The 10,174-nt window shown below is 42.0% G+C and overlaps 1 protein-coding gene across 2 annotated transcripts in view; it reads right to left on the reverse strand.

The window, feature by feature from the left end:
• ZNF318 (zinc finger protein 318) overlaps window positions 1-10,174 on the reverse strand; it is a 40,423-nt gene that overhangs the window by 16,074 nt on the left and 14,175 nt on the right. For both annotated transcript variants that reach the window (XM_023512891.1, XM_003789335.3), the window contains exons 3-6: window positions 8,506-9,145; window positions 5,726-7,171; window positions 3,783-3,882; window positions 196-497 (exon numbers count right to left, since the gene is read on the reverse strand). In XM_023512891.1, the coding sequence (XP_023368659.1) occupies window positions 196-497; window positions 3,783-3,882; window positions 5,726-7,171; window positions 8,506-9,145 (2,488 nt within the window). The remainder of the gene's footprint in view (window positions 1-195; window positions 498-3,782; window positions 3,883-5,725; window positions 7,172-8,505; window positions 9,146-10,174) is intronic.

Genomic DNA, 10,174 nt, shown 5'->3' on the forward strand with positions numbered 1-10,174 from the left:
AAAAAAAAAAAAAACACCAAACCCTACTCAAATTCTGAAGGAGAGTACTGTGTTCTGATCTATACTTTGAGAAAATTACTAACAAGAGTAAGAAGAGGTTGGAAAAATAAGCTAGGAAAATGGTTACAAAGCTTCTGTAGGAGTCTATGGGGAGAAAGACGTAAGATAACAGAAATGGAAAAGTTGAGTTGTTACCTTGTTAGAGGAGGAGTTAGAAGATAATGATACTTTTTCTGGGCTCTTAGATTTTTCTGCTTTCCCAGGCTTTTCTGTAGGCTCTTTACTGTCACTTGAAGACTTCTGAGATTTATCAAAGATGTTAATTCCCAAGATTTGAGCCACTTTGTCCAGTTCAGATTGCTTCTTTTCTGCCTCTTCTGCCTCTTGTCGGAGCTCTGCAATGTCCTTCATAATGTTATCCTGAAGCCGACTCACCTCCACCAGCAGCGGGTCTTTGTGGCCATCCTTCTCCCTTCGTTTCTTGCGTAGCATTTCCCCTGCATAGTCAAATGTCAACAAAAAGAAACAGAAAAAATAAGTTAAGATGAGTAATTTTCATTTGTAAATAGTAATCCATCAGGGTTTTATGGTTACAAAATCTTTTCCCATGAAAGTTTCTAAGAGCAAGTTAAGATTTTCCTACATGGGCTCGTATAAGTGAAGCTTTTATGAAGGTAAAGAGGAATAATTATCTTTTATGTAAGGGTTATTAGCTTAGGATCTACGGACAGGCTTCACAGGCTCTGTAAACTTCCGTAATAATATATACAAGTTTGTGTATGTGTCTGTCCCGAAAAGGTTAATAAATGCTATAACTATGAATCTAGCTGCTGTTTCCTTTTTAGGTAGCCAAACAATTATTTAGAGGATAAAAACCACTTAAAGTCATACATTTAACTTTGTCTGATTTAAGGGCACCTTAATTTGTCCTTTTTCTTTTTTGAGACAAAAGTCTTATTCTACTGTCTAGAGTGCTGTGGCATCAGCCCAGCTCACAGCAACGTTAACCTTCCTGGGCTCAAGTGATCTTTCCGCCTCGGCCTCCTGAGTAGTTGGGACTACAGGTACCTACTTCAATGCCCAGCTACTTTAACAACTTCTATGTTGAGTTTTAGGTTTTGCCTCAGACTCACCCAATTTTATCTTCTAGTCTAAATTCCAAGTCCTCATATTAATTATCACAAGATACATAATTTTTCTTCTATGAACATGTCCAAATCCAGACTTTTTAACTAAATTTATCATCCTTAAACTGTCCAAACCCAGACAAAAGCAATTATCTTCTCCTACTCTGTTCTTTCATACTAATCACCAAGCTTCAGTATTCAGAAGTCTTGTGATTCTTTCCTCATTGTGTATATAAATTCCTAAAAGCACAGATGTAGAGATGGAATAAAAAGTGAGGTAGCATAGGGTGGCTCTGGCCCCATATACCAGAGGTGGCGGGTTCAAACCCGGCCCCGGCCAAAAACTGCAAAAAAAGAAAAAAAAGAAGGCAGCATAACAGCTGTGGCACCCACCACAATACCCAGCTGTTATGCTGCCTTACTTTTTTGGGAGGCTGAGGCAAGACAACCGCTTGAGCCCAAGAGTTTGAGGTTGCTGTGAGCTATGATGCCATAGTACTCTACTGAAGGTGACAAAAAAATAAGGCAGCATCCAAACATCTTTTCTGTGTCAAAAAAGTAAAGAAATACTAAAAGAAATGATGGGGCCACATTAAAAGGACATAGGGGCTCGGCACCTGTGGCTCAAGTGGCTAAGGCGCCAGCCACCTACACCTAAGGTAGCGGGTTCAAATCCAGCCAGGGCCCACCAAACAACAATGATGGTCGCAACCAAAAAAATAGCCAGGCGTTGTGGCGGGCATCCATGGTCCCAGCTACTTGGTAGGCAGAGGCAGGAGACTCGCTTGAGCCCAGGAGTTGGAGGTTGCTGTGAGCTGTGATGCCACAACACTCTACCCAGGGGGACAGCTTGAGGCTCTGTCTCAATAAATAAATAAATAAATAAATAAAAGGACATAGGGGCTCCCACTGGCCAAACCTGGACCAATCTGAGCATGAAATAAGTAATTATAATAAACAATTGCTGGGCGTGGTGGCTCATGCCTATAATCCTAGCACTCTGGGAGGCCGAGGCATGTGGATTGCCTGAGCTCACTGGTTCAAGACTAGCCTGAGCAAGATCAAGAACCCTGTCTCTAAAAATAGCTAGGCGTTGGCTGGGCGCAGTGGCTCACGCCTATAATCCGAGCACTCTGGGAGGCTGAGGTGGGTTGATTGCTTCAGCTCATGAGTTCAAGACCAGCTTGAGCAAAAGTGAGACCCTATCTCTACTAAAAAATAGAAAAAACTGAGGCATGGGTGGCGCCTATGGCTCAGTGAGTAGGGCGCCGCCCCAGATACCGAGGATAGCAGGTTCAAACCCAGTCCTGGCCAAACTGCAACAAAAAAATAGCCGGGTGTTGTGGCGAGCGCCTGTAGTCCCAGCTACTCGAGAGGCTGAGGCAAGAGAATACCTAAGCCCAAGAGTTGGAGGTTGCTGTAAGCTGTGTGACGCTGCCACGGCACTCTATCGAGGGTGATAAAGTGAGACTCTGTATCTTAAAAAAAAAAAAAGAAAAGAAAAAAGAAAAAACTGAGGCAAGAGGATCGCTTGAGCCCAAGTTTGAGGTTGCTGTGAGCCAGAATGCCACAGCACTATACCCAGGGAGACAGCTTGAGACCTGTCACACACACAAAAAAGCTGGGTGTTGTGGCGGGTACCTGTACAGTCCCCAGCTATATGGGAGGCTAAGGCAAGAGAATCACTTGTGCCTAAGTATTTGATGGTGCTGTGAGCTATGATGCCACGACACTTTACTCAGGGTGACAAAGTGAGACTCTGTCTCAAAAAAAAGAAAATTATAACCTACCGAAGAATCCATGAATTCACACTGACATAAATGAATAAACAAATGGGGGGGAGTTCCTTTTTATCATAAAAGCCATCTAATAAAGGTAGAAAGAATGATCAAATTAGAAAATCACTATTCAATAACTATCATTGACATTAAGTGACTCAGGAAAGAATCATCAATGGATGCTAAAACCAGTGGGTGGAAGTTTGAGGAGTAACTGAATATTTACATAGTCTCCAAGTATCTCCCCTATAAAGATACTTATGAATTAAAAAGGATAAAATAAATAGTAAGTTAAGGCCTGGTGTGGTGGCTCACACTTGTAATTCTAGCACTCTGGGAGGCTGAGGTGAGAGAGTACCAAAATCTCTCTTAAGTTCAGGAGTTCAGGGCCAGGCTGACCAAGAATGACACTCCGCCTCTACTAAAAACAGAAAAATCAGCCAGGTGTTGTGGTGGGCACCTGCAGTCCCAGATATTCAAAAGACTAAGGCAGGAGGACCACGTGAACCTAAGAGTTTGAGGTTGTTGTGAGTTAGGCTGATGCTGTGGCACTGTAGCCTGGGCAATAGAGGGAGACTGTCTCAAAAAAAAAAAAAGAGTTCAGGAAAAATGACATACATGCACATATATAAGACTGAAAGAGAGAAATGAAAAGGATAGAACAAATGTAGTAAAAATGTTAATCTGGGAGAAGAGTACCTGAATATTCTTTGCACTACTATTGCCATTTTTTTGTAAGTCTAACTATGTCAAAAACTTTTTTAAAAAGTGAGGCTTCAGGTCATTGAACCTATCAGAGAGTACCAAAATCTCTCCATTTAGGTCTCCTATTCATGTTACTACAATAAGGCATTCATGCAAAGCAGCTAGCTGGCACCTTGTTGTTTATGAAGCCGCTCCAATTCAGTCCTGAGATAGTACATCTTTTTCTGGCGGGCTTCCCGGTCACTCTTTAGTTTTTCCCTCTCTTCAATAACCTGCAAAGTACAAAATGTTAAGAGAGTCCTACATCCTCCAACATTCTCCCTTTTTTATTTCTCTCTTCCAAAAATCCTTGTGCTAGACGCTATCTGAATGTAAGGCTCCAAATGCTGCAGGCAAAGGCTCTGACTTTACAATCAAAGTGAAATTTCACTCCCATTTAAGTTTCAGGATAGAATTATCCTTCTTTTCAGAATTACACTGCCCAGAAAGTATTGTTTTTATGCAGCACTGAAAGCAACTGTTAGATAGTGACCCCAAAGGGAGCCATGGAGAAGGGAATTAATGTGTGTTATGAGTGAAGCATGGTATTATTTACATTTTATATTTCATGTTATTTAATCTTAATCCTACAACATTCTCCCTATTTTACAGCAGGAAAACTGAATTGTATGATATTAAGTAATTTATCCAAAGGTAAGTCTATAAGAATATATTTAAAATCCAGGTATATCTACCCTAAAGCTCATCATCTTTCAACTATATTACTTTCACATAATGTAAAGAAGCAAATTTGGCTTGTCTGTAACAGGCTAATGTACAATAACAGATCTATATATTATCAGTCCTGACTTAAGTGCTAGGCTTTTAAAGGGAAAGTAAAGAGACCCTACTCCCCTTTCCCCCAAAAGGCTTAAAAACTAAAGAGAAGTTCAAGGTAACAATCAAAAATTAAGAGGAACATTTTTTGTCTTAAAGATTAGCTAAATTTTTTAACTGGAAAAAAGTAAGATTATCCGTCTAATTTCTCCTTTTTAATTTTCTTCTCAGGTCTGAATATTTTATGAGCTAATCAAATTTATAAACATTACATTTTTATGTTCCTAAACAAAGTGACTTATTATCTATTAAGGACCCTTAAAATTTACAATATGTGTTAATCTTTCCATTCAAAATTCTCCTATTCCGGCTCAGCACCTGTAGCACAGCGATTACAGCACCAGCCACATACACTGAGGCTGGTGGGTTCGAACCCATCTCAAGCCAACTAAACAACTATGACAACAACAACAACAACATAACCAGATGTTGTGGTGGGTACCTGTAGTCCCAGCTATTTAGGAAGCTGAGGCAAGAGAATGGCTTAAGCCCAAGACTTTGAGGTTGCTGTGAGCTGTGACACCACAACACTCTACCAAAGGCGACAGAGTGAGACTCTGTCTCTTAAAAAAAAAAAAAAAAAAAAAAATTCTCTTATTTCTTATTCCTATATAATTTTCACCTACCGCTCTAAATTATCAGAATTATGACTAGGGAGGCCACTGCTCCCTTTCCAGTCTGAAAAGCCAATGAACCTTGATAATATAAAAACTGCTTTTCAAAAAGTCTCATAAAAATACGTTATTGTTAATCCTGGCCTCTACAATCACAAGGAAAGCTTATTTCTTGGTTTGCTCTACTTATCAAGCAACACATAATTATTTACCCTTAATTCCCATAATCATTATAGGAGAATGATCTAAAACTCAAACGAATGAAATAGGTTTACTGATTCTCTTTCACCCAAACCAATTTTGGTTCCTCACTGCATGATGTCATATTTAAGACTCTAAGGCTCCCAACTCCTACCCAGTGTTCTAAGCCAATTACTATGAATAGAAAAATAAACTTAAGAAAAAATTCTAGCAATCACAATAGGATCTAGAGCCAGACTTTTGTTTAATCTAATGACAATACATGAGAAAAACAGAAGAGCTATTATCTGCATTCCTTAGGATAACAGCAGCCTCCCAAGAACTTAAGGTGAAAGGGCCTTACAAATTTCTAGCACCATCTAAAAGACAAATACAAATTTATGGTGGACAATTCAGGTATAGAATATGCAAAGCTAACATTCACCTTCTGCTTCTGGGAAGCACGGTTCTTCTCATCAGAGATCTTCTCCGGATTGTATCTTATGAGTGATGGGATAGACACCTGGACAGGCACTTGGGCTGCAGGAATTGAGCCTAGCACCGACTCCTCCTGTTTAGGCTCATCAGGAGTAACAGTGGGGATCACACGGAGGTTAGGACGGCTACGAGTAGCTTGTTTGGTTACTGGCATTATCCTGTGTGGTTCAGCTAAAGGGTGATTTGATGGCTGAGAGGTGGGGTATATGGGCCATCTTGAAGCTGCATATGCCATGTAATGCCTATAGGCATCAAAAGAAGCAGGGGGAATGGCAGGTCCCTGGTAGTTTGGAGGTATTCGTGCTGCAGAAAACTGAGAGGCCCGTGGCATATGAAACTGAGATAAAGAAGCAGAATGTGGAAGTCTCACTGGGGCAGATGGGGCTGATGGCAACATGCACCTGACTGCAACAGAAGACTGAAACCCACTGCCAACCACCTCTGCTCCTGAAATATGACCCATTGAATGGTCAGACTTTAAGAATGGGGGGCTATTTTTTGTGAGTAGGTAAGGATCCACAGGGGAGGCTGGGTGTGGATGGGACACCTCTGGGGAATGAGTATTGCTATGGTGTGCATCCCTGCTTTCCAGTCTGTGGGGATCTGAGGAACGTCGATCTGCTGAGAAACGGTGATCAACTGAGGAACAGCGGTCAGTCGAAAAATGTCGGTCAACTGAAGAACGGCGGTCAGCTGAGGAGCGTAATGAAGGCTTCTTGCCATGAAGTCGTTCCTGAGTGCGCACAGCCAGTTTACTAATCTCTGCTACCCCGATATCCAGCCCTACAGTCTTGAGCAAGTCATGAATCTTAGCATATTCAGGATTGGTCTCTTCTAATGATTCTAGCTTTACAGCTGGGGCTGAAGAGGGCAGAGAGTTTGCCTTCTGCCTCACAACTTCACTCTCAGAGCTCCCAACAGACTTTGGTACGGATTCTACCTTTAAATCCTCTTCTTCATCCCCATAGAGAAATTTCTCTTCATCCTCAATGTCAGGAAAGCTACGTCGTCTTTTTTCCTGTGTACTGGTAGAATCAGCCAGCATGCTAAGAATGCGGGAGAAGCCACTGCCATCCTGGCTAGCTCTCTCATGGGGCAGTAAGAAGTCTGTGTGTCGCTCAGGTCCCTCAGCTTTCAAATCCAATTTTTCCTTGTGGCACAGAAAACCTTCAAATTTTTCTCTGAGAGGACTGTTGTCTTTGGGCATCCCAGGAAGGGGACCCCATTGATAGAGGTTGCTCTGAGGTTCTTTCAGGGTAGTCTCTACCACAGTCCCCTTATTTTCAATCTCTGAGGCAAAAGCAGCAATAGCACCACTTAGTGGAATAGATGAGTGTCCAGAATAGAGGGGGTGATCCTGGCTGGAGATGGTACTGCTGGAAAAATTCTCAAGCTGCAAAGACAAAAACAACTGATTTAGCCCTTATGCAAAATCTTAGAACCCTAGTAATTGAGAAAAATACTTAAATACTTTGTTCTTCTCACTTAATAGGGGAGATATGAGTATGGAAAAAAGGGAGGTAAAATATCCTTAGAGGGTTCAAGATATGGTCCTCATGTCTCCAGATGTCTTTGCTATAGCAAAGAGAAATAGGAAAAGGCAGATTAAATAGAATTCTGACCTTTGCTTCTTTGCTACAGTCTTTATCAAAGAATCTGAATTCAAAAGGATGTTAAAGATCTCCTAGCTTTTTCCTTCTCTATGGATCCCCAAAAGGAAAACACACACACAAAAGCAGACCAGCATTAGCTGAAAGGGGAAAGGAAGCTCTGGAACCCTAATTGATCAGTCTTGCCTTGTTTTCCTTTGTGCCTTTACTTTTTTTTTTCCCCAGAAGTCTTTAGCTCTTAATAGGACTGCTACAAACTAGTAATTTTGCCTAAACATTTTTTCATTGTTGAGTAAAAAATATCAAAGCCCAGAATGGTGAGGTAAATTGTCTAAAAATTACACAATAAGCTGGTGGCAGAGGTGGGTCCAAAATCAGAATTATCTGATTTCTTGTCTAGTGTCCTCCAATTCAAATTTTTGTCTTTTCTCTGAGGAAACTGAGATCACCTCCTCCTTTTGCCCTTAGAAGCTTCCTTTCCAGAAAACCTATATTCAAAAATTCCTACCAGCTATCTGATATTAGGAAAAAACTTAGATATGGGAGTGGCACCTGTGGCTCAAAGGAGTAGGGCGCTAGCCCCATATACTGGAGGTGGCAGGTTCAAATCAGGCCCCGGCCAAAAAAACTACAAATGAAAAAAAAAAGACACTCTCTAAAATGTCTAGTTAGAAAACCTAACGTAGGTCAATGTAAGTTCTCTAGTGATATATAATAAGGCCTATAGTTTCATTTAGAGAGTCTCATAAGATACTGCTCATAGGTATAACAATGTTGGCCTAGTATATGTTACAAACATACCATAAGGGACACAGTCCCCAGGGAGGTAACCAGGGTTTAAGATAGCAGAGGGACTCATAAGATACCCTACAACAGTGGTTCTCAACCTTCCTAATGCCGTGATCCTTTAATACAGTTCCTCATGTTGTGGTGACCCCAACCATAAAATTATTTTTTTTGCTACTTCATAACTGTAATTTTGCTACTGTTATGAACTGTAATGTAAATATCTCATATGCAGGATGGTCACAAGCGACCCCTGTGAAAGGGTTGTTTGACCCCCAAAGGGATCGCAACCCACAGGTTGAGAACCACTACAGAGATAAGCAGCAGAGACCTGCATAGAAGGCTCCATGTCCACCTCAATTCGCTTCTTCAGAATGGACTTCTTGGGCATCACAGATACTTCGTCAGGCCGATGCAAAGAATATCCTGGTTCTGATGCTGTTAGGACACCTGACAAGCCAGGGATGGAACAACTAGTGCCACCACCATCAACTCCCACCAGCTCCTGACTCAAGCTCCTGCTTCTCTCCTCCTCTTCCTCTCGCTTTCGCCTTGCAAGATCCAGCTCTCGAAACTCAGGGTCTAGAAACCTAGGGCTTGGGCTTCGTCTACGCTGTCGATAATTCCGAGTCCCTGATGTAAAACTTGGGTGATCCCCTCCCATGCTGTGTATCTTCTCTGTGTCATCATAACGGGGTCTTTTGGCCTCTCGACTCCTCTCCTCAGATCGTACAGAGTAGGAGCCTTTGAGTTTTTCTCTATTTCGTTCTGCTCCCCGCAACAGTTCCTCATGACAACTGATATGGGGACTATAATTAGATCGATGCAGGAAAGTTTCTCTTGTTCGGTAGTCCTCATCAAGTTGTCCCAAGAAGGGACTGAGAGGCTCCTCCTCCTGGGAAATGTATCTTTCAAGACCCCGAGAGCATTGAGAGCTTCGAGTGAAAACAGAATCATCAGTCAGATCATCCCTGAGGAAAGAGACAAGCATCACTGAGTATCATGGACTTGAAAAGAACAAGAGTAGACAAGGCAAAGAGACTGAAATTTGGCAAGAGAGCTATACAACACTTGTAGCAAAAGACTATATAATCCTGAAGTCCAAGAACAGATCTACATACAATATGCAAAACATTTCCACTCCCTTTCCCCAAGGTTGTAAGCAGCTTCGGTCTCTCTAACCAAGGGATGATATTACCAATATATCTAGACAGAAAGCTTAAGCTAATTTTACAGACTACACTTTGGGGATGTAGAGTATCATGCAAGTTATACAACTTCGCATTAGCTAAAATCTAGCTTTTTGCTGCTAGAAGTGTGGTATGGACCAGTAGCATTAGCATTATCTGAGAACATTTTAGAAATACAGATTCTTAGGCTCTATCATAAGCCTACTGAACCAGAATCTGCATTTTTAACAAGATCACCAGGTGATATGTCCACCACTTAGAGAAATACCCAGTTCAGATCAATGATTTTTTTTTTTTTTTTTTTTTTAGAGACAGAGCCTCAAACTGTCGCCCTGGGTAGAATCCCATGGCGTCACAGCTCGCAGGAACCTCCAACGCCTGGGCTCAAGCAATGCTCCCGCCTCTGCCTCCCGAGTAGCTGGGACTACAGGAGCCCACCACAACGCCCAGCTATTTTTTGTTGTAGCCATCATTGTTGTTTGGCAGGCCCGGGTTGGATTGGAACCCGCCAGCTCAGATGAATGTGGTTGGCACCTTAGCCACTTGAGCCACAGGCGCAGAGCCCAGATCAATGGTTTTTAAGCTGCAGCCCACAGATTCTTGAGTTCTCAGTTATCAAAATAAGTGCTAGAAAAGCAGAACCAGCAATGCTCTGGGCCTTCCACCGTATTTAAATCCTACTAGCCCCAACCCTATGTCTGTGTAATACTTCATTTGAAAAAAAGGGTTTTGGCTCGGCGCCTGTGGCTCAAGTGGCTAAGGCGCCAGCCACATACACCTAAGGTGGCAGGTTCAAATCCAGCCTGGGCC

The sequence above is a fragment of the Otolemur garnettii genome, unplaced genomic scaffold, assembly GCF_000181295.1.
Source record: "Otolemur garnettii isolate 467f Iridium unplaced genomic scaffold, OtoGar3 scaffold00031, whole genome shotgun sequence".
Classification (NCBI taxonomy): Eukaryota; Metazoa; Chordata; class Mammalia; order Primates; family Galagidae; genus Otolemur; species Otolemur garnettii.